The sequence below is a fragment of the Ostrinia furnacalis genome, unplaced genomic scaffold (genome assembly GCF_004193835.3).
Source record: "Ostrinia furnacalis isolate ACB-3 unplaced genomic scaffold, ASM419383v2 OfSCF4259, whole genome shotgun sequence".
In the NCBI taxonomy this organism is placed as follows: domain Eukaryota; kingdom Metazoa; phylum Arthropoda; class Insecta; order Lepidoptera; family Crambidae; genus Ostrinia; species Ostrinia furnacalis.
Genome location: NW_021134498.1, coordinates 24,156 through 48,883, shown reverse-complemented (window position 1 = coordinate 48,883; position 24,728 = coordinate 24,156). Strand labels below are relative to the sequence as shown.

General features: G+C 35.9%; 1 protein-coding gene across 3 annotated transcripts; it reads right to left on the bottom strand.

Annotated features, from left to right (window-relative positions):
- Positions 1–4,865: 4,865 nt before the first annotated feature.
- Osi3 (Osiris 3) lies at positions 4,866–22,993 on the bottom strand. 3 transcript variants are annotated; one of them, XM_028313546.1, is made up of 5 exons: positions 22,830–22,993; positions 13,557–13,720; positions 10,471–10,670; positions 8,187–8,429; positions 4,866–5,134 (listed from the first exon to the last, which is right to left on the bottom strand). In XM_028313546.1, the coding sequence occupies exons 1-4, from the start codon at positions 22,893–22,895 to the stop codon at positions 8,203–8,205; spliced, it is 657 nt and encodes a 218-aa protein (XP_028169347.1). In that variant the 5' UTR covers positions 22,896–22,993; the 3' UTR covers positions 4,866–5,134; positions 8,187–8,202. The 3 variants fall into 3 exon arrangements, with proteins under 3 accessions (XP_028169347.1, XP_028169346.1, XP_028169348.1); XM_028313545.1 differs by having other exon boundaries at positions 8,215–8,429; XM_028313547.1 differs by having other exon boundaries at positions 4,866–5,119; positions 8,215–8,429.
- Between the last annotated feature and the right edge of the window lie 1,735 nt (positions 22,994–24,728).

Here is a 24,728-nt window from a genome sequence, read left to right as displayed (position 1 = left end):
CTTATTTTAAGCTTTTGTAGTTATTTTTTAAATGACATTAGTTTGTGAAAATTATGCATGTAATCGTTGCCTAGTGATAGTTAGTTAAACCAGTTAAACCCTTCCCATGTTATTTAATATTTTCCATTCCTTGACCTTACCAACTTATTTTAACCTTCCTATACCCGCGCGTTGGTCTCTCAGACCGACGAACTAATAAATCGAAGTTTTTTCAAAAAGTAATAACTCTATGACTTTGCGGTTTTTAGTAGCTTCATGATTTGTGGTCTGCCATTGTTTAGTGTTGGGCGATCGCTGCTGCCAAGTGTACATGTGTCACTTTTTGCTGTTATTCGGTCTGTGAGACCGACGCGGGTATACGTGTATCTACTTCAGGTATGTTACTATTATTTTATTTTACAATATTACTCAATAAAATGTATTGTCATATTTTAGTGGCGTTTCATATCAATTAAGTATTACCGTATTTTATTATTATTAATTTGTTTTAGCCATTTTTGTCGTCATAATGAACGAAGAAAGGATAAGGGCGCTATTAGGATGTGAAGATTCGGACTCCAACTATGATGACCAGAGTGACAGTGATGAGGTGGAGGATGATTTAGAAGTGCAGGAGAACAACATAGATTCTTAGCAGGAGGGTGATTTGTCAGATGCAAAAAGTATTTTTGTCATTATACGAGCATGCAGTTATGGTATGTTCCGGATATTATTCCACTGAAATCACTAGTGATTATTGCTGTTTTGTTCTATTATATTACTAAGGATACTTCCATTTATTGTATTTTATAGTAATTTTTTAGGCATCAAAAGAAAAAAAATTTTTTTTTTGTTATTAAATTTAGGAGATGTAAAATTTTGTTTGAATTTTAAGTCTGATTTAAAGGCTGATTAAATCAAAATATCTATAAATATAACATTGGTTTTAATTTTTTTATGCAATTATAACCTTAACGTATAATTTAAAACAAATTATAGTACAATACAGTACAAAATTATACTATAAAACACGAGCTCAACTTTCGGTCTGAGAGACCGTGCGCGGGTATATGTGTAATGCTTTTTCGCGCGGGTATACGAAGGTTAAAGACCTGCAAAAGACAGTCTGTCAAAACTTAAGAACAGAACTCAAACCATGTTCCTCAAAGTTTAATATTTAACAGGAAATCAAGTTATTCCTGTATAAATTCTAAATTAAGTTGTTTAATAATTAAGCTTTGTAACTCTGTGATTGAGGTCAATGCTTCATAATATCGATTAGTTAATACTTAATACATAATTGCATTCCATAGGTTAAAAAGGACTATTCCCACCTCTCGTTCCCACCACTGCAACTCCTGTGTAGCCAGGATCTACAACTTGCATTCCATGGGTTACCAAAAGGTGTAACTTAGTTTTACTGTGAAGCGACAATGACTTAGTGGCAGTGGGCGGGGAACATAGCACGTAGAATAGAACTGATGGCCGTTTTAGGGCAGAAAAGGTCTCGAGCGGCGACTCCCATTATGTGAACCGACAATCTGACGAAGGTAGAGGGAAGCACCTATTAATATGCGGGCAGCGCAAGACCGTTCCTTGTAGAAGTCTTGAAGGAGGTTTTGTTCAGCAGTAGTGATAAGAGCAGTTGTCATCAATCAGCCTCTAGCAATCCGCCTATCGAACTCCTCCTACGTTCTTCTGATTAATTTCGTTACGGGTCCAATGACAGTTTAACTTTCCCCCGGGACAAACTTGACCTTCATTGGTTGGGTTTTTGTGGCGGTCAAGCTGTAGATACTGGCTACACCGGAGTTGCAGTGGTGGGACTGAGAGGTGGGAATAGTCCCGTAGCAATCCGCTACTGGATATAAGCCTCCCCCAATATACGCCATTTTACATTGTTTTCAGCTTGCCACATCTAGCTTCACTCAGCGACCTACCACAAATCATCACCCCACCTAACTGGAGGGCGTTCTACACTACATTCGAGTTCACTTAAGGGCCCGTATGTTTAATACCACCTCTAGTTCCCACCGCTGACACATCTTTTAGGATTTACAACTCTACCGTCGACAAAAAATCAAATTACGGCAAAACTCGTCCCTAGAGATATGATAGAGTTGGGCAATAAAACTAAATGGTTCCAGACTTCTATGAATGATACCGTGGAGACTATTACTCGTACATTATTACTTGCTAATTTCGTTTCTTCGCTAGGATTTCCTTCGATGGATAGAGAGAAAATAGTTAATATCGTTCTGTTTATTGACTTTGTATGCAGTTGTCAAGACACGATGCACGGTGACTTGAAATCAATTGACAATTGTACATGTAGACCAAGGAGAGTTGTAACAGGAGTAGGTTATAATAAAGCCAATTTTCCGAACCTTATTTATCAAACTAGCAACTCTGTGGATTCGTTGCTCTTTCAGCTAAAGAGTCGGCTGTGTGACAACTGACCTCTGATACAATTTTCCTCGGTCTCCCCTACCTACCTTACAACAATTTAAAAAATATATTCTGTATTAAATTAACTACATTATAGTATTATTTCCTATAGTTTAGAGCCTCAAATAAGTAACTTAGGTTTGCAACTAATTGATCACGAAACTCTACCTACTTTTGTAATTTAAGTAGTGTCTTAACCAATAAAAAAACTCATAAATGTAGGAATGTTTATAGATCAGAAACCCTTTGTCTTAAATTCGTTCTAAGGTCATTCAGTATTCATCACAATGTAACAAATGAAATAGAATCCAAAAAGCAATTCCCTTGACATAAATTAATGATTCTTCATTGTACAAACAACAGCACAAGTTGCTCTCCGAATGTACTTTATTTATCTGATAATAAAGCTCAAAATCACTACTCTTTTGTCATTGTACACCCTTTTTCCGAACGTGTTCCCAAGATATTTGGAGTTTTAAAACTTTTTTCGTTATTTGAATCCTTGATTGATCAAAGGCTATCGATACAAAGACAGTGCAAACTCAATCATGGTTTGAAAGAATTTGCTTATTTATCTTATCAAGAGGAATAAAATTAATCACATCTTGTAATGTATTTATCTTGGTTAAAACTCCTGTTTGCCATCAGTACATCTTCAATTTCCGAAGAAATGGTAATGGTATACGGTAAATTCATCTAACTTCGTGACTAAACTTAAGGTAAGTTTAGTCACTAAGCGTATGTCACAGAATTCGGTGAGTCACAAAATCTAATTTTGAGTCTGGTTTTGATAAACGTATAATATAAATAATAATAATAATGCGTTTATTTCAGACCGTTATGATCCATTCAGAGTAGTGTTACTTAGTAATAATATTAAACTTAAAATCTAAAGGACTATTTGAGTCTATTCAGATGCCCTGAAGAAAATAGCTGGCAGTGTCTGTAGGAAAAATTTGCAGAATTATGCTCTTTGGCTATCCCACATGCAGATGTTACGTCTACTAAACTAAGATTTCCTAAATATTTTTGTTTTAATATTGCATTACGTCTGTATTCTGCCAATTATTTTAATAATCTGTAGAGAGTTAATTTTGACCTCTGATTATCTATGATTTCCAATTATGATTTTATTACGATTTAGGTATTATGTTTCCAAAGGTATTGTGTAGTATACACAATACCTTTTTTGGACTGCCTCCAACACGTTTCATCCATTACAAAATTTAATTGAAAGGCCTAGAAATATACTAATTTTGTGTCTTGTTTGCCTGAGCTTTCGATTGGTTTTTACCCAACCCGATCCAAGACTCAATCGGTGTACAGACAGCATAATAAGCGTAAATATTGTACCATCTTATGTAGTCGAAATAAAGGCGAGATTGCAACAAAATGTATAGTTTGATGTGCGGTCGACTGTACGAACAGGACCCATTGTGCTTCGGGCGTTTACAGTTTTGTGTACTGCCTGTTCAAACATAATTTTGCCAGACAGTTTATGAAGTTTAAAAATAAAAACCTAGGTATTTAGTATCTGTGTATTGTATGGGTAACTTTAGCCTATTTTGAACTGAAATCTTGTAGTTAATTTTTCTTAAATAAATAATGACTGCCTGAAAGTCTCACAGGGCGTATCCATATCTTCTGCCAATTTTTATTATCAACTGTTGTCTCGAAGTGGGGGTAGTAGGAAATATTTTATTTTTATTGTGTAACTTTTATAAGGCCTAAATAAACAACCAAATAAATTAATAGTTTCAAAATCTAAAAACACGCTTTTAATTACTGCAGTAAAAGACCAATAAAGTGCTCGAAAAAAGACAAATCCAATGAACTCAAACTCGATGCGATTCCGCAGTTTCGTTTAAGAGTTCCTATGGCTACCTTCCAGTTCCATCATCAGACCAGCTCTATAGTACCATAATATTGTATTGTCTAGCTAGATGATCTACATATAATTGCCAAGTTTCATAATGATACAAGAATTAGAAGTGCGTGTAATTCAGATTTTTAGATTCCATTACATAGTTACATAGGTACACGACGACCTAATAAAAGCGTGTTAAAAAGTTTCCTTATCCTGACCTTTGTAAATAAATAATACACATTGTTTGTTACTGGTAAATAAAATTACAGATTAGTATTTTTTATATAATTTAGTAGTAGTAAATTAGGGAAAGAAATAAATAAATACAATCGTATTAATTCGTTTAATCCATAATAAATACTTGTTAGTACAATTAATAATAATTAAATAACAATAAATTAATAAATTATTATTGTAAGCAAATGCTTAGTTGTTTAAATGCGAAATTAGCACATTGTACAAGTTAGCACAAGTATAAAATAAAACTAAGGTTAAAAATAAATAATAATAAATTAACGTGTTATTTACATTACTAAACTATAGACTTTGTATAAATATCATCAGGGGACTGATTATTTTTATGTTTTTTTTTTATATTCGTTGATTTTGGTCTTTGGCACGTATCAATTCTCTGGCTGGGTTAGAAGACACCATTTTGTTTTCTGTTAACCCTTACAGTGCGTGTGTACGCCCGGGCCGAAAGGCTGAGTTAACCTTGTTTTGCATGTTTTACCAAGGGCCAAAAGGTTACATATTTTAGCTGAGGTATTTCCTGCCACGGTGCCTCCATCCCATCAAGTCTCATTCAAGGAATTTGAGTTAATCCTTTTTGATGACAGCCTGAAACGTATTCGTACTTAAATCTCTTTTAGAAGATAGCATTCCGGTAAAAAAACTTTTCTACTTTCGTTATTGTGTATAAAAATAATTTTACATGCAAAATTAGATTGTAAATCGTAATTTGTATCGGCAACTCTCTCTCTTAATTATTATACGAGTAATCTACAGGGCCGTATCAGTTTCATTTCCTAAAGCTTACACTTACACTGTACTGTAGTACCTATTGCACAAATTACCGTTTACAATCTTAAATTCGTAGCAACTTATTTTGGACTTTGTACAAACGATTAATTCGGAGTTATTTGTGATACATGAATTCTCCTCCTTTTTACACGGGACTATTCCCACTTCTCGTTTCCACCGCTGCAACTCCTGTGTAGCCAGGATCTACAGCTTGACCACCTATAAAAACCCAACCAGTGAAGGTCAAGTTTGTCCCGGGGAAAGACAAACTGTCATTCTTTTTCTTTACAGTGCAATATGTGCTAGATTGCAGCATCCACAATTACTTATAATAATATCAACACTATATTGGTCAAGCCAAACGAATGTGTGTACCAATAGCCAGTGTTGATCCACGTAGGGTCCGTTTTTGTAACACAATAAAAGACTTAAGAAGTGAATGTGTGAGGGTTAACAGAGTTAGTGAGCAAAAGGGTTAGTAAAAGTTTTAGAGCTAACACAGTTGATACATTATACTATTTTTTTACTAAACAGGATACTGTCCAATGTGTGAACGTGACTTAACGTGCTTTAGCAAACCAACGATGTATGGTTTATAAATGGATTTAAAAATACTGAGTGACTAATATTTCTCATAGTGAGTGTTTTCTTTTCAAGTGAAGGGAACATTCTACGTATGGTGCATTTACTAAAAAATATTCTAAATTAGACTTGTACAATTGTAGAGCAATCGGGCAAAACTAAATCGGTGTAATGTACGTACATGTTCATACTAATTAACTGCCCGACCAAATTATTAGCCGACAGAAACTGTAGTCCGCGGGGAATTTAAATGTACCAATTGGAACAGTTCTAATGAATATTGAAATATTGCATTGTATTATATCATATCAATTACAATGTCATGTCCAGTTCGGCAGCTTCATTCAAAACTTCTAGACATTTTAACTAGCTCGGTTAGTGAACAAAACAATTATCTGATCCCCATCAGCCTAAATCAACGGATTCATTAATATTTCTGTTTGTATGCTAATTGGTTTATTGATTGGATCTGCCCAGAAAACCCATTGGTCCCTTTTTGGTTGTGTTAATAATTGTGCTAATATAGCTCTTTCCTGGTCTGAAAACTATAAAATGGACCTTCATACCTTTCTAGAAAGAATTTAGTATAGTATTAATTGTATGTATATGTTACGGTCAAAGTGATAAATGTAAAAATTATGAATAATCGCCGGTTATTATGAATAATTACCTCATGATTTGGTAAATGTGATTAATATGAGGTCATTTATGTGTGTATAAAACTAAATAGGCGGCTTAGGGGTGGCCCAAGGGCCACCCCCGCCGCACCTTAACCTATCAACTTTTCACTTTAAATCAAAACATTATGTTATAGACATCATGGAAAAGTAATATTATGCAAAAAACATTCCAAACTTATTATGCCAAATTATATTAATATATGATATCAAAACGTTCAAAAGTTTGGCTGTACAGGAGCATGTACACAAAATGTTGTTCTCTTTTATGAAATTTGTTAGTACTAAGGTTGAATTATTAAATAATCACTGTTAAATGTGATTAATTTATCACTTTTACCGCGACTGTAAGTAATTATTCATAATAACCGGTTATTATTAATAATTTTCAATTTATCACATTAACCGTAACATATACATACAGTGCAATAAATTATCATTTAATGTCATTTTTTGACGCGCTCACTAGTGAGCGCGTTTGATGTAAACTCACACTAGGCCCACAGATAATAAATTTTCTATTTGTAATAATGTTAGAGCTCCTGAATTAACAGTTGGTGTAGTTAATTATAAAGTTCGCAAGTTTCACAGCTGATGAAAATGTTTTCCAAGAAATATAACACTCATACTCAATGTTAAAATGTTCCACATTCATCGTGCGAGATTATTTTTACGTGAGTCCATATCAAAATGTGATTTTGCAATAATGTTAATATTATTTTCCGTGCATATTGTATGAGAGACATACCATGCTGTTGTGAGGGTAAAATCGTGAAGGCTTATGAACATGGCGTTACAACGAGCACTAAATTAAAACTAACGAGCAAGCTAACTGCGCACCTCGCTGGAATGCGACTCTCTTTCCCACTTACCCCGTCCGTAACAGAGCGTCGATGTGACGTCACGGCTGCCAGCTGCGCAGTTAACTCGACCGGGTTGAAAGGTCATCAAGTTCACACATTTCATGTTACCTAGCTGCTTTAAAAAGCAGGGATCTTTGCAAACAATTTGACAATAAAGATCATTGTCCCAAACTCAACACAATGATTTTTCTCGAAACGATTTTCGATTATCTTTATAAACTAAAGACGATATTAACGTTACTTTCTTCACTCCTCAATATTACAATGTGTTATATTTTTGGCAGTGTTTTATTTATTTGATCAACAATATTTTATTGTGAATTGAAATGAGAATGAGTATGAATTTTGGACATCAAAATGAAAGGACTACGACATTTGAGAATTTTCGAGAAGAAATAATACTTTTCAACCGTGAATTATGATGACCCAAATTGTTAATAGTATGTAGACCAAACCATCCCTTACAGGAGAACACCACCAGAAACTTGTCCTATGATAATATGAAAACCTTAAATATCTCAACTTAAGGATTTGTCACATTGAATATGGTCTGCGGTCAGGTCAAAGAAAATGCAGCCTGCATAATGTATGATTCCTTTGACTTTACTGCAGACCGCATCCAATGTGTCAGATCCTATAACTATTTATCATCTTTCCATGATTTTAGGGTATTCTTTGAAGACTCAAAATCGTAATCCATGTTCACAAACCTCCACCGTGAAATAAAACCCAAAACTCATGCAACACCTTTACTCCGCTGCAACTAGTCTTTCACCTGATGGGAGAAAAGTTTCTTCAGTCCGATAATCGTGGCGAGGAGCAGTGCGATCTTGGAGATCAGCAAGGCCTTCCCGACCATGAGCGTGAGACCCTTGAAGGTCAGAGCTCCGAGGAGGCCGAATTTCATGGCTGCAGCGGCTAAGAACGGGCCGATGTTCTTGTTCCGCGCGCGACCGGTTTCAATTGCCTTGGGCGCCTTCATTGATACTCCTGGAAGAAGGGAAAATAAATACTTAGATAAGAATTGGTGAATACACAAATTAAGAGTCATTCTGTTTCCCGCTTTGCAACGGAGGTAATCGATATCATACATGTTTCAAACTCCTCCCAAAGACGAAAAAACGACATGAAGGCGCTGGACGCAGGCCGCTACCAATAGATCATCATGGAAATCATTGGGGGAGGCCTATGTTCAGCAATGGACGTCCTATGACTGAAACGATGATGAACTCCTCCTATATTCTTCTGATTGGATTCATTGCGGGTTAACTAAACTTTCACTGGTTGAGTTTCATTGGAGACCAAGTTGTAGATCCTGGCTTTACAGGAGTTGCAGTGGTGGGAAAGTATAGTGGAATAAATCCCGCAATTGGTGAATACTCAATAATTATGTTCGTCATCATTATCATTTCAGCCACAGGACGTCCACTGCTGAACATAGGCCTCCACCAATGATTTCCAGATTGGCCGTTTGGCAGCGGCCTTCCTGGAACCGTTATGAGGTCATCTTTTATCATCTTCTGGATGGACGTTTCATATTATAGCTCATTTTAGTTGAACCACGGAGACGTTAACATATTTACTAACAAAAATTTATGTTTGAACACACGAGAGTTACCAGTTAAAGTAATTAGGTTGCCTAATAAAGCTAACGAAAACTCTATTATTAATAATAATCACATTGTATGATATAAATGTATTTCACCAAACAACTTAGCTTAGTTCTGAAAATTGTGTTGCTAGAACTTGATTACTAAATAGTGTTGGGATTGCATCGGTGTGTGTATTTAATTTGTCGATAACTGCTCGTGATGTTGTTATATTAATTATTCGTTGATTGGTTTTCAGATTTAATTATTTAATAAATCATATTCAATATAATTTGAGTATTGAATATGATTTGAGTAACAATTAAATTCAAAATGAAATCAATTTTAACTCTGTCAAATATGAACAAAGTGTTTTATCTTAGACAAGGCGCAGACCACTGATTTTTAGTTGGCCGATAGTTCGGTCCGATTTTAATTTGTATGAAGAATCAGCAAAATCAAATCGGTGTAAGTGCGCACTTCCATACATGCCCATACTGATCAACTGCCCGACTAAACTATCGGCCGACAAAAAATCAATGGTCTGCGCCTAGGCTTATAGTTTCATTAATACTAAACGTACATTTTCTAAATAGAAGTTGGATTCAGATGTGACTATCGATAAATCCGCTATCGACAGTAAAGGCAACACTTTTAGAGAATTAGATTGTGATAACAATATTACTCACTACATTATTGGCAGGCATCGAATAATAATAACCAAAAACAAAGATTTCTTGTTAATATTAGATCTTAGAAAACAAAATCGATTAGGTGTCTAGAATTGCTATAATAACTACAAGTCTTTTAAATATTTTTCACGATCTTGGTGAGTGGTTTTGGTTATTAAGGATAATGATGACGATAATGATGGTAAGATCTTTCGTTTAACCTGAGGTGCTATAAATTGGTTGTTTCGTTGCTCTCTTAGATAAACTTGAGAAGACCAAACCAGATCTCCTAACAATTATTGAAGAACATTCTAGAACTCATCAACGATCAAAGATTTGAGCTATATTTTTACATTCTACTAAAGACCTAGACGGTTTGCGACGGCCTGATGTTTCTCCCTTAGTCGCTTCTTATGTTATCCACGAGCTGTTTGCCTGAATCACATATTATCTAATGATAATGAAATTGAGAGTTACGAGATGTTTACTGACACTGATGGTGATATTCATAAACGATGCTTGCTTAAGTGAAGCATCAAATCGAACACACAGTGTTGAATAGAGCTCTGGGATTGGTTCGTGTGTCACCCTATGCATCCATGCGTACTGTGAGACCTCATATTAATGTTTGTTAATACGGGCGTTAAACTTTATTCTCCTCAGCATTGGCCCATTTATTTGGACCCATCGGCCCCAAAACAGTAGTTGGATAAAAGTAATACAGGGATGTGTAAAAGCCTTTCCAAAAAATAAGTGACTTCTAAGACTTACCAACGCCAAGAGTGCCATCCTTTTCAGTCTTGCCAGAGATGACCAGGTCAGCGTTGTCCAGTAGCCTGTATCTCAACGACCTGGTCGTGGCGAAGGCATACAGCTTGTCCATGATCAGCTGTTGGGCCTGGTCCTCTAGGGAGTGGCCAGCTCGCGCGAGGGTCTCTGGCCTGACGGTGACCTCTGCGGCAGCACCGTTACTGGAATTTGGAAGATCATCTTTGAGTTGGTAAGTTAGTGAGAACTTCACTACATCCTAATAATATTATAAATGCGAAAGTTTGGATATTTGTTACTCTTTCACGCAAAAACTACTGAACAGATTTTGATGAAACTTTACAGTATTATTGTTTTTAACCCAGAATAACATATAATTTATGACGATCTGGGACAAACTAAATTTCACGCGGGTGAAGCCGCGGGCTAAAGCTAGTATAGTATAATAAAAATGTCTTGCCCTATGCTTAGAACTTTAAAACTACGCAACGGATTTTGATGCGTTTTTTTTAATAGACAGGATGATTCAAGAGGAAGATTTATATGACATGTATACTTAGCACCCGTTCCAGCTGGGGCGGGTCGCTAGTTTTGAATGAACGAGTATACCTACTAAACTTCTAGGGCAGTATTTTAGGATAGTAGGTATTTTGGTGGACTGAGTTATATCATTGCATTTTGCTGGTGATGTTTTTTATATCATTTAAGCCCTTAATTTGTTAAAGCTCTCGAAGTGGTGGTAGAGCTAAAACCTGCGAAATCTCTAGACATTGTGATATTTGGTTTCAATTCGTCAAAATTGTGAACGTGATCCGTCGTTAGAATAGTGCTTGAAAATCCTATGACATTTTACTGATTTCAATTCGAGATTGTATTCGTGAATCTTCGATACGACCTCTAGTAGATACGTACAAAACCGTAATACATTGTTGAGAGGCCCTTTACGGTATTATACTAAGTATTATAAGTAGCATCAATTATCACGTGTTTAATCCAAATACTCCACAGAACCGATAACTACATTAAAATAACAGGATTAACTCAAATTAATGTATGCTCGGACATGACCGCACGGCGCACATGGCACGTGAAATTCCGTAGAAAATGCTTAGGGCCAGCGCAGACCTAGCTCAGTATCTTGGTAGTACGATTGGAAATGATTGTGCTAAAGCTAATGGATCGTAAGCTGTTCTGTCATAAGAGCCAGCGCGCGACTTCTCCTGGCGGTGCCAAGCGATGTTTGACAATTTCCGCCATGTGATATGCAACTTTGGACGCCGCGCCAGCGCTCTTGATGGCTCTTAGGCCCGGTTTTTACCAAAGCAAAGAGGAGATAAGATGCTTTTTAATAATCAAATAAGCGGAGAGGTGATGAAGTAATGAATTTGATTATTCAATCTCATCTCCTCTTTTCTTTGGTTAAAACCAGGCCTTAGCGATGCTTAGAATTCTTTGTTCCCTACGAAAGTCTAATCCATTCACGGGGCGAAGTAACTTCAGACAAAAAAAACGCCGTAGTAGGTAAAGGCCTAAAACGGATGCGCGCCTTGATAACATTTTATCGATGATTTCAGACGACTAATGTATGGGCCTATCGCCTAAGATTGATAAAATGTTTCGTTAAAAAAGTTTAAATTGGCGCTCATCCTATCCCTTACAGAACCACAATTCACAAAGTTCGCGCTGGCCCTAACGTAAAGTCGATACGAGTCCCAATTATTCGAATACAATCGCTCGTTTGGAATAACCGCTTAATCATCATGCTCAATCGGATGCGCATTTCAATTCGATATTAAAATAAGTGCATCGTTTTGTAAAGGATATTTAACCTTGCATCGATAACGACAGGGTTTTGTTCGTTTACAGAATTTGTAAAAGGATTTGCTATTGTTAAATGTTACTTTATCCAGAAATTACGAATAATTTCTGCAGGTTGTCCAAAGTTAATGTTGTTTTTAGTATTAGTAATGTTCTTGATTGGATATGCCTTTAAGAACATCGACCTTTAAAGTGAAAATCTCATATATCGTCTTATTGCCGACACCCTATTCTTACCAAAGAAAATTTTCAAGAGACAGCAACTGGAATAAAGTCTTCATAGTTTGAAGCCGAAATTAGTACTAGGGGTAAAAAAAATACTACTGTATTTTTCACATGGTTTAGCTACACAGGTTTAATTTCTAATCTAGTTACTTACGAATCAAAATTTCAACCCTTTGAATTGTGCGTCATTCATTAATTTCAAATCATTGACTAATAGTGCAGTCTGTCAATGATTCCCGATGCTGAAATTCCCCAACATTTTGTCCGCAGATTGATTTGCTCATTAATTGGATTAGCTGATAATTTTGTGCCTATTACTCATGGATAAAGGGTGTCCGAAACAATTTGTGGCCAATCTGCTTGCCTTTGGGAGGTTAGTAGGCATTTTGACGGCCGGATGATTGTGTGTCACAAACAAGCTGTATGGGATAGGTTAGGGTGAAGAGGATTACATGAAGTGTTAAGACCTAATACATCCAGGACGGTGGGCTCGTTTCCATGACAATCCAGTTTTACGGGGTTCATTAATGCAGGGTCACGTAAAACGTATGTGTGTTTAAGATTCAAATTTTCTGTGTTTTTTTTCAACTCAACCATGAAAATTGGTCAAACTAAGGAACTGTTTCTACTTCCCGTCCCCACCAACCTATAGTGTGCTAACGCCATCTACTTGATTGCCAGTAAAAATCTGACCAGTGAAAGCCAACCGCCATGGCGGTTGGCTTTCCTAACAGTGCAGGCCAGTTAATTCTGTAGAAAAGTTTAACTATACAAGAACAGAATAAAAACTATATCCATAAGGCTGTCCTTATGATATTATAATTAGTTTAGAAAAAAGATGTTTGGTGGGTGACGAGGAAAAACAATGAAAATAAAAGCACAAAAATCCTAATTAGTCAAAAATACTTATTAAGACATGGCCCCAAAGGTTATTACAGATTGGTAGTGAAGAAGATACTACGCTAAGGTGTGGCAAAAAAAAATAGAACAAGGCAGGTATTTGACCGCAATCGCATGCAATTAACGTTTTGAATTTGAACCCTTACCTTTCATCAACAATCATAGCATCCTCGCTGAGCTGAACGGACGCCGTCCTGAGCATCCGATCCACATAGCCCACGAGTTCCGCGGCGATGCATGCCGACGTTTCCCTCTGGGCGCACTTGTTGCTCAGTCCTCGCTTGAGAGACTCTTCTGAGGGTGATGCTGTCTGGAAGGTTGAAAAAAGAACATTTAATTTCTTCTTCTTGTGTCGACAACAAACCTACACAGTGTCAGCCCAAAACTCTTCTACAAGAGTGGCGTTGTCAGTAGCTTTTCTTTAATCTTCCTGCGTGTAGTTGTTTCGTTCGTTGTTTGTCACGACATCATGTGCTTTAACATTTAACTAACATATTACACTCTTAGGATGAGTTGCACCACCTTACTTCAAGTGTAACTATAACTTTAACCGGCGTATTTTGTATGAAGTTTGACAGACTTTTGACGTTTGTTAAAGTATTATGGTGCAACTCAGTCATAGTATGAGAGAAATATCTTGGTTTATTATTCGCAGTGTGTAATTGAATCAGAAATGAGGAGATGCATGAAAATCTAAGTAACTGACATAGCCCGAATAATTGCCAAACTTAAGTGGCAGTGGGCGAGGCACATAGTTCATAGAGCTTATGGCCGTTGGAGCTGAAAGTTCCCGACTGGCGACCACGGACCGAAAGCCTCCCACTACGTGGTTCGACGATCTGGTGAAGGTCACAGAAAGCACCGGTCGTTGTGGAAATAATTGAAGGAGGCCTTTACATAATTTTACTGAAACGAACGAAAGGTTTACTGACCCTGTACATCAAAAATTTAAAAATAACATTCTTTGGTAGTTGGCCACGCAGGCGACACCCTTGGTCGCCATTTTTTTCTTCATCGCGTGTTTATTTTGCGATTATAACTTTCTTCATTGCTCATGAAACTCTTTATTTATAATGCCAGTTACAAGTTACGACAAAGTTTGATAAAATTAATTTCCTCCTACACATAATTTAGCATCTCGTGCTTGTGACTTAAAGCAATAAACAAAAATTGACATTGGCATGAAAAAAGGAACAATATCCATCCCTCTCAAACTTTAGGGTCCATTATTAGTAAGTAAAAGGCCAAATTCGCGGCGTTTCATCTTGACAGCCTAGTTTACTATTCCCAGCGTTTCATTTCTTACGTTAATAATTCTGGACAAAACGCCCCAGTTTGTGAATTTCATCAATTTTTTATGAGCAAAGAGAGAGACAAAACTTTTAAATGTTAACCCTGGATATTAAACTTTGAGGGCAAAATTGCCGGGTAAACTTCTGAAAGCTCCGTTTTATCTTTTGACTGATTTTAACTCAGCCACGGAGTTTGAAATATGATATTATTTTAAATTGAAACACTGCAGAGGAATTTTGATTGATTCTGTGGGCGAGGACGGAATGTTTTCGGCTGGGGCAATTTAATCCAACTTAATTAAGCTATAACAATGCCTTTATAATTTTGAATGCATTGGAATTAAATTGGATAAATCATATTAGAATATGAAAATGGTTACTGAAATCACACAGACGAATAATCACACCGAATTCATTTATTGCATCTTGTTGTTAATTAATATTATTATAGTAACCACGATCATAAGCTTAATTCGACCAATCTCAATAGCTCAGTGGTCAGAGTAATCACTAAAGAAAGATCGAGAGTTCACTCCCACCTGAGGCAGTCAGTTTTTTTTTTCAAGTTTTATGTAACAATAATGGTAACATACAACTTAATCTCTGATATAAAATAATTGCGATGTTCAACAAAGTAAGACTGTAATCTATGCGAAAAACTTTTCTACACTTCCGTTTACCCGCATTCCAGTGATTGATAAATCAATGAATATTGAACTCTATAATAATGGTGTTAAGATACTACGCTTCGTAACGTAGTAGTTTTTGCTACGTTTACAAAGATGTGAACTATGTACACCTCACATTAGGAAAACAATTGAACTATGACGTTTAGTTAATCGTTTTAAACACACCGATTAACTTTGTTAAGGGAAAGTTCTCTAGCTGTTTTTTTAAAATACATTGAACCACTAAGTGTTGAAGTCAAAAACCTTCAAAATTGGAGTTTGTAGAAACGTTGATGAATGATGTTTCCCAAATTGAACTAAGAAAGTTCTGCAATTGTGTTAACCTCTTTCAGGTTCATCTTCTAAACTTTATGTAGGTAATCTAACTAAATACTTAAGACCAGGTGAAAGTACGAGTAAAGCCAGAAGTTTGTTAAAAATGAAAGTAAAAAGTCATCAAATATAAACTCGCTAAATTAATAAAAAATGTGTCCAAGAACATAAAGTGCCTTCAAATAGCTCATAACACAAAAAAAAATCGTAAAGTTGATTTGAGAACCTCTGAAGTCAGTAAAAAATATCATGATACCATTAAAAATCAGTTTAGTCGTCTGTTCGTTCCCCCTAAGAAAAAAAAAAGAAATAATAAGTACTATCCATTAAGACTTCGCCTTAAGAGAAGTCAATCGCTCTGGGAACAATCCGCGGTCTAGTTCCCACTTTCCATGGTAATGATACGTGTGGTGGAAGTCATGGACACGCACCCATTATTACAAGAGATGAGAAAATTCACCGCTAATTAATATTCACGGCTAATTCGTAAAAAGGGGCTAATAAAAACTGGCTAATTAGCCACTTTTCACTTTCAGCACTTTCCATGCAAGCATTGTGAGACAAGAAAATTGTTTTAGAGCTGTAATTTATTGTTTATGGACTGGAGTTGTTAATGAACTTGGAATTTTTTGTAATTGATTTATTGATAGATTTTTTATTTTATAAACGAATGCTTATCTAGCTTAGCACTGTCTTTTTTTGTAAGTAAATAACGCTATTTCATAACACGAATGTTACCATGCTGATGTGAAAGAAAAATTACTTTTAACTTTTAGTTCATTTGCTAAATAGTCTTAACTGATAATCAGTTTCTGGGTAGGCCCTTTTTCAGTAGACGTCCTAAGGCTAAAGTAATGATGACGATTGTGATGATTATACATAAGGAATATATACGATCATACCTGATTTTTATACATTTTACCACGGTATCGTCACCATATCGGAAAATAAGGAAGAAATTAGGTTTACAATTAAACATAGTATCTACTTACAACCAGGTCGAGTTAACTGTGCATCTGGCAGCCGTGACGTCACATCGACGCTCTGGTACGGACAGGGCGAACGCGGGGAGGTGTGCGGGTGAGTGCGAGGGTGAGTCGCATTCCAGCGAGGTGCGCAGTTAGCTCGGTCGATTGCAAAGGACGTAGCACACTTATCAACTCAGAAAGGGATCGTAACCGTATCAACTCGAGGCTGTTTTCTTTGTATGAAACTCCATACTGCAAGCACTTTTATCCGCACTATATACTACTATCCGATGACTGCTCGTGAAAGGCGATACAGTGTTTATCCCTTTCTGAGTTTATATGTCTGCTATGACCTTAAGTAAGAATCGCTCCTGCTTGTAACTTACAAAACGTCACCCGATATGTTACAACTGAGTAAACACACGGGGCAAAACTAAATTATTGGATCAGCTAGAGAGCGCATCATATCGTATTGGTTCACTCGAAGCGCCCAGTCTGACACACTTCCACGTATTTGTTGTATTATGTTTCAGTGAACGAGAAAGTTGAATCAAATCAAATCAAATCAAATCAAATCAAAAATATTTATTCAGTTTAGACCACAAGTGGCACTTATGAACGTCAATAGAAAATATTAAAAAAAGAAAAAGGTAGCCCTTATGGGGCACTTTACATGTCTCCTTATCTTTTGGGCCCTACCAGCGCTTCGAGACAAACATATGGCAAGTGCTGAGAAGAAACGCCGGAACAAACTCAGTCACCACTTATTGCCAGGAATTATCTAACGGTAAGAATAGTCAAATTTAAGTACATCAAATATGTGCAGACTGAACTGACCACGCATCCTTGTCATCAATATAGTCTCGAACCTTGTAGTACCCTTTGGACATAAGGGTATTTTTAATATGTATCTTAAATTTGTTTATTGGCAATTCTACAAGGTTGTGTGGTATTTTGTTAAATATGGTAATACATTTCCCCAAGAATGAATTACCTATCTTATGTAACCTAAATGATGGAACAGCAAGTTTATTCTTATGTCTCGTGTTAAATGTTGGAAAGATAAACGTGAAAACTCACTTGTGTGGCATAGTGATTCAACCACACCAACACACGCCATCGCCAGCGCGATCAAAGGCTAATGACAGGTCGCGTGAACTGTCATGGGTCGCGCGACCTGTCATTGGCCTTTGATCGCGCCAGAGTAAATAAAGGCGCCGGCGATGGAAATCTGCACGCGTTGGTGTGATTGAAGCTTAAGAGGGCTATCGTTTTTATACAAAGCAGTTGGCACCACTGACGAGTAACAGTAGGTGCCTTATTCTACGATGGCACCATCCTGGTGAGTGCACATGCTATAGTGATCTTACCACTTTAGCGCTCATCAGTTGGCGCCACTGTTTTAGCTACTAGTGAGTGACAGTGTCTTCCTCTATAGTTGCGCCATTTGGTGAGTGCAAATACGACATACGACAGAGCTCATACCAATTCAGTCATTAGTTGGCGTCATAGATCGTTTCATCCACAAAGACGCGGAGGGTGCGAGGAAGCGCGGGGTGCGGGGAGTTTGATCCGAGCAATCCAAGCGTCATTATTGTAGTGTGTGTGTGCACTCATGGATAATTTAGCGTGTGCCGATAACACTCACACATTAGCGGAAGAATGGTGGGGCGCGTCTTCGTGGATGAATCGATCTATACTAGCCAGTGACAGTACCTTTACCGTTACCGTTACTCTACAGCAGCGCCATTTAGTGAGGGCAAATATGATAGCACTTATTATTTTTCTTTATCTCTCTCGTTTCAACCTAATTCGACCACCTTGATCAAAAGTCTCCCTTAATTTCATAATGACTGGTCCTGCGCTACCCGCATCCAAGTGCTTCCCGCGACTTTAATGATTAGAGATTTGATTTCACGATCGAAGCGAAGTACTCGTAGTTACGTAAAAGCGAAACGATTACGAAATAGAAAATGTTACATTTTCTATTATCGCGCTGTGTAGAGCTTACAACTTTATTATACTCGTACGAACTAAAATTGAAGTGAAATTGAAAGCTAATAATACTTTGTATTTAGATACTGATATTAGTTCAAAATAATAAAATGAAAAAGGCATTAGACGTCAAATTATATTTACTAATACGAGTACTAAAAATTCAACAAAAATAACACGTGCAAATAAAAAGTCAATATTCAGAATTATAGAGCAAACTACTAAAACAACATCTACCAAACACAAACAAATATAGGCACTTAATCAAAGCTGTAAATAAGCAATACCTTTCTCAAACATCTCAAATAAATAATCACACAGTTCCCTAAGCAATACTTCAACAAAAATACCATTTCTGTCTAGAATTCTACGAAAACATCTTTGTTTACGTTATTTCTGAAATCAGATATAACGTAATTATCGTAAAAATGTGCCAAATAAACATAATACCGACAGAAATAATAAAAGAAGACTCGATTACATAAAGATAACAATACGCCTACATTTTGGAGAGAAATCTAACTTGTGCGGGTCAAATAAATGTCAAACAGTTGTTTACATTACTTTTTGGACGAATACTTAGTCTCCTTATTAATAAAACATAAACTGTCGTTTACGTGGGTACAAGGTAGACCGACGACATCATAAAGGTAGCAGGAAAGCGCTGGACGCAGGCCGCTACCAACCGGGTAACATGGAAAGCATTGGGGGAGGCCTATGTTCAGCAGTGGACGTCCTATGGCTGAGATGATGATGATGAAGTTAGAGAAGGTACTTGTGCAGCCTATATTTTCTGCTACTGCTTCTATTAATAATTTCCGAGTATAATTTTTCAAATATTCATCGGATTGGAACGAATTGTTTCTCTAACCAAACGGATCGGGAGCTAACAGTTACGTTGGCAATTAATGGATTATAACGAAGACTGCCCGTTATGAATTAAAATGTATCGTGAATAAATCCGATAAGCCATAATTACAATGCCGTTATTTCAATAATACAACATGCAATTTTTCTTTCGAGGGATGTTTGCAAAAATTTTTTTTTCAATGATTTTTTTCCTAATGCTTTGGAAAGCATTTCCTTACTCAAAGTAATTGCACTAAATTTCCTTTAAATTGCAATAGTTAAAGGTCTACAAAAATGTACAGTTTTCGTTTCCTTGAATTTTCAAAAGTGAATTTTCTTCTGGGCCACCCTGTATAATAATTCAAAGTTCGATTTTAGCTCTCTGACTTGATGTAGGACAGTTTTCCAGGTTAATAGGTACTGGATTTAGTGACGAATATTATACTCATTCGTGTTTAAGTAAATTTTTCAAGTGGCAATTTGAAAAATAATTTGATTTTAGCGCTTGGCGTTTAGAGAACGCGTTAAAAAGATTCCGTTACAAATCACGCCATCTGCCGTATTACTTTTTGCTTTCGACGCGGATAAGGGTGCCAATCTGTTTGCTTTGACGTGTCCCAGAGTCAGCAGTCCTCGAAATGGGTTTACAGATCTTTTTAGTAACGGCACATTTTGTTCAATGATAAAAATTAATAGGTATCTATATTTTTAGTTAAAGACTTAAGATTTTAAGAGGGAAAAAAACGTTAAGCTAAAGAATGAAGTTAAGAAGGGGCTTTTTTGTTAAAAAACCCTCTTATTAAAATAAGTTTGATTCTCGTTGAACTCCGGTTTAAGTGTCATTTAGTATGTAAATGTCATTTTAAACCAGTGTTCGTCCTTGGTTTAACTTTTTTGTAATAAGGGGGAAAGTGTTAGCGATGTCAAGAATTGTAACAAAACATGAAATGTTTGAGCTGTCGTTGATTTTTCCAATTTAATGTTTTTCACTTTCCTATCTATGCAATGATTTCCTGTTGCTGTTGTAAAAATATTTGACGTTAATTTTTTTGTGCCACGCCACGGGATGGTAAGCCAGAAGCCAATTGTCTAGTTGAAACAACTATTTCAAATGCAAAACTTAATTTCATCAGCATCAGGCTATTTTACGCCTGTATTCACAAACATTACTATGAGGTCTCACAGTGCGCGAGGACGCACAGGGTGACACACGAACCAATCACAGAGCTCTTTTCAACGCTGTGCGTTCGATTTGCTGTTTCACTTAAGCAAGCATCGTTTGTGAATACGGCGTTAGTTTCCACTGCAGAAGCAAGACCTTCTCTAATTTACCAGAGGCCAATGGAGGATTCTGTCTACACCACGTTGACCAAATGGGTTGGGAAACTAATCTAAATCCCTTAAAGTTTCCTGTATCAATCCCAGTTAATAAATCCCACAAAACGACTCTGCAATGTTCGTGAAACTGTACGTTTAATAAACTTAATTCTACACAACATTCTGCTAACCCTTTGAACATAGTTTTAAGGTTTGCATGTTTCACAGAAATTAGGTGCTTCGTATGATCCCTTTGCTATTTCAAGATAGATATTTGAACAGGTTGATGAGGTCGTGTAGTTGTTAGTTGTACTTCTTTATAGTTGTCTTCTAAAAAATGTTTAATTGGCAAAATTTTGGGGCCAAAAATGTTAAAAGAAAATGTTGTTTTTAATTTACATAAAAAATACTGTAAGACACTAATTAAATTCTTACTATTCTTAGTTAAATTAAATTAACATTTTCTAGTAACAAAGAAAGTTCAAATTAACATTTTGATCGACAAGTTTCACTTAAGGGGCCATCCATAAAGTACGTCACACGATTTTCATGATTTTTTGAGCCCCCCTCCGTCCTTGTCACAGGTGGTCACATTTCTGAGACCCCCCCTCCCTAGTGTGACGTCACATGTTTTGCAATTTCACATAGAAAAATGATTAAATAAACAGCAGTTCCGAAATTAGTTTTATTTCCATTTAAATTAAGTACTTTTTTTTATGAAATCAACATTATATCAAATATTTGAAACGATTGAAATGTGATGTCACGAAACTTAGGACCCCTCCCACCCCTTGTCACACCATGTCACACTTTGTCGACCCCCTCCCCCCCTGTTTACGTGTGACGTACTTTATGGATGACCCCTAAGTTCACAAGTCAAAATAATTGTATAAATTAATTTGATTCATATTAATTACTTTTCAAATTGAACAAAAGCAAAAGTGAACGCAGTTCACAATTAATTAACTTATATTTATTAGCAATAAAATATTGCTTGTATCATAACGAATTACACTTATTGCAATCATTAATAATAATAAATTATCATTGCAAATTGAAAAACAACAGAATGTACACATGTCAAGTTTTCTTTCGTGTCAATCAATTTCGCTTAAAAATCTTGACTTTTTTTTAATTGTGTGCTTTTAGTGAAATCGTAATTAGGTACTAATCAGTACTTTGGTACGCACGCAAGAACTATGTCAAGCGCGAAAGTCGTCTACTTGTAATACAGATGACAGCACATCAAGTCATACATTTTTGTTGTAATATGGACCTAATTACAACTATATAAGATACTAAAGTGTAGCTTAACTTGCTGTTGGCTAAACATCGTAATTATGTCTACATATGTGTCTATGTGTCATTCATAATTCTACAATTTATGGTAAATTCTCACATAAGCTAATTGTTACATGACATAAATAAAATTATTATTATTGCTATTTTCTACATTTTTCTGAATACAACATGTAACATAAATTGTAATTAATTTGTGAAATACTATTGCTAATGCACTGATATGTAGCACTTATATTTTTCTGAATACAACACTTCTATCATAATGTAATTAATTTGTAAAATACTATCTCTAATGCAGTGATGTGTAGCACTTATCATAAGTTAGTTATAATTATTGTAAACTTCAATAACATAATTAAAATAACGTTAGATAATTTAAATTTACTGCTCATCTGATTGCAATTAATGTTTTCAATTATTCGTGCATTATATCATTAATTCTCAAATCATTTAATTTGTAAGTGTGAATAGTTCTCTGTGGCATATAATAAAGATAAAAACTGCAGATCTTCATCATCTAAGACATAATTTTAAAACTTAATTTACTAACAACTACCTATGATTAAAACAGCTGAAATATTACTTTCCCATTAATAAGATTAAACAGTTTTCTCTAACTCTTACAAGATTAAAACAATCAATTACAAACCACTTCATTAATTGCAAAAAATAATGATAAAATCCACAAAACTCACCTCATTCTCGATTTGGCTCGCCCTCGCGATTCCGAACAACAAAATCGTAACTAAAAACGCCTTCATATCGATTGTCGATAATTGATCACTTCACTAGCACTTTTTCAATGTGCGCCCAGGACTTGCGCACGTAGGTGTTGTATAGCAAATGCTGAAAAGTATCACATATTACAGCTTTATACGTACACGGTCGAATGGACACGCAGTGGGGTGGCGAGCACATAACTCGAAGAAAAGTGAGAAAACTGTCAACGCGATGTTGAATGGTGTGACGGATTTTCATTATTGTTGCTACAGTTTTAGGATTGTATAAATTAGCTTCTTTGAAACATTCATTTTTGTAATCACAGATACTCATTCTTGTTTTTGTCCCAAATTATTTTCATCCAGTCTTTTCTGGAACTCTATAAAATACATCAAAGTCAATGGTTTTTCATCTGCCTTTTAATAAGTTACATGAGCTATTAATTTAATAGAAGCTAAGATCCATGAGCACATTAATTAAACTAGCATTTGAAATACGTCATAAATGGATGATTTTTACAGATACCAACACCAATTCGGAATCAATTTGGAATAAGTTACAATGTTTTATAATGCTCTATCATACGCGTCTGTATTATAGGAACATTGTACAAACAAAGTACCTAGGTATTTTCAAGTTTATTATTCAGGGGCTATAAAAAACTGCATGTTGTCTACCACGTATTTTTTAGGGTTCCGTAGCCAAAATGGCAAAAACGGAACCCTTATAGTTTCGTCATGTCCGTCTGTCCGTCTGTCCGTCTGTCCGTCTGTCACAGCCGATTTACTCGGAAACTATAAGTACTACAGTGATGAAATTTGATGGGAATATGTGTTGTATGAACCGCTACAAAATTATGACACTAAATAGTAAAAAAAAGAATTGGGGGTGGGGCCCCCCATACATGTAACTGAGGGATGAAAATTTTTTTTTCGATGTACATACCCGTGTGGGGTATCAATGGAAAGGTCTTTTAAAATGATATAAAGTTTTCTAAAAAACATTTTTCTTAAAGTGAACGGTTTTTGAGATATCAGCTCTCAAAGTCGTAAAAAGTATGTCCCCCCCCCTCTATTTTTATAACTACGGGGTATAAAATTCTAAAAAAAATAGAGGTGATGCATGCTAATTAACTCTTTCAACGATTTTTGGTTTGATCAAAGTATCTCTTATAGTTTTTGAGATAGGTTGATTTAACTGTAATTTTGGTTAAGTTATTGTGCTTACACTGAAAACGATGGCTGAACCTTATAAGATAGATCAAAAAATATACTACAGTATTGTACACCTTTTAAAATCCGCGATGATATAAAATCTTTATAATGTAGGTACTTTTTACGAGAAATATTAGCTTATTCAAGCAATACGCCATTAATCCTTATCCAGTAATGTACCTTAAATACATTGTGCATTTGATAAAGTTTAATATTACAAATGTGATTGTTGAGTAATAATAGGTTAAACATATCCATCGAACCAATATTTTTAAAACGCGTTAATCCTATAGATTATTATTACATCGATTCAAGAAGATCGGTCGCTCGCTGCGCTGCAGCGCGTGAGTTGCGGGGCGTGGTCTCGCGCGGGAGCGGGGATAAGATAGCTAACCGCGTCGACCCGAACGGGCAGACACGTGAGGGCAGACGTCGTTGTCACTTGTGCGCGCTAAGAGAATTTCATCGTTCCCATTTACTTCTTTCGCAAGTCGAATTTGGCGTTGAGACTTTTTAATATTGAATTGTACCTATTATAAAAAATAAGTAAGTAGGTATACTGGTTTAATAGGTGCTATTAAACCGGTCACGTACTAATAAATCCCCCAATAATATAAATTCCTTTGTTTTTGGTGCAAATTTTAGTGTTTCGTAGCAGGT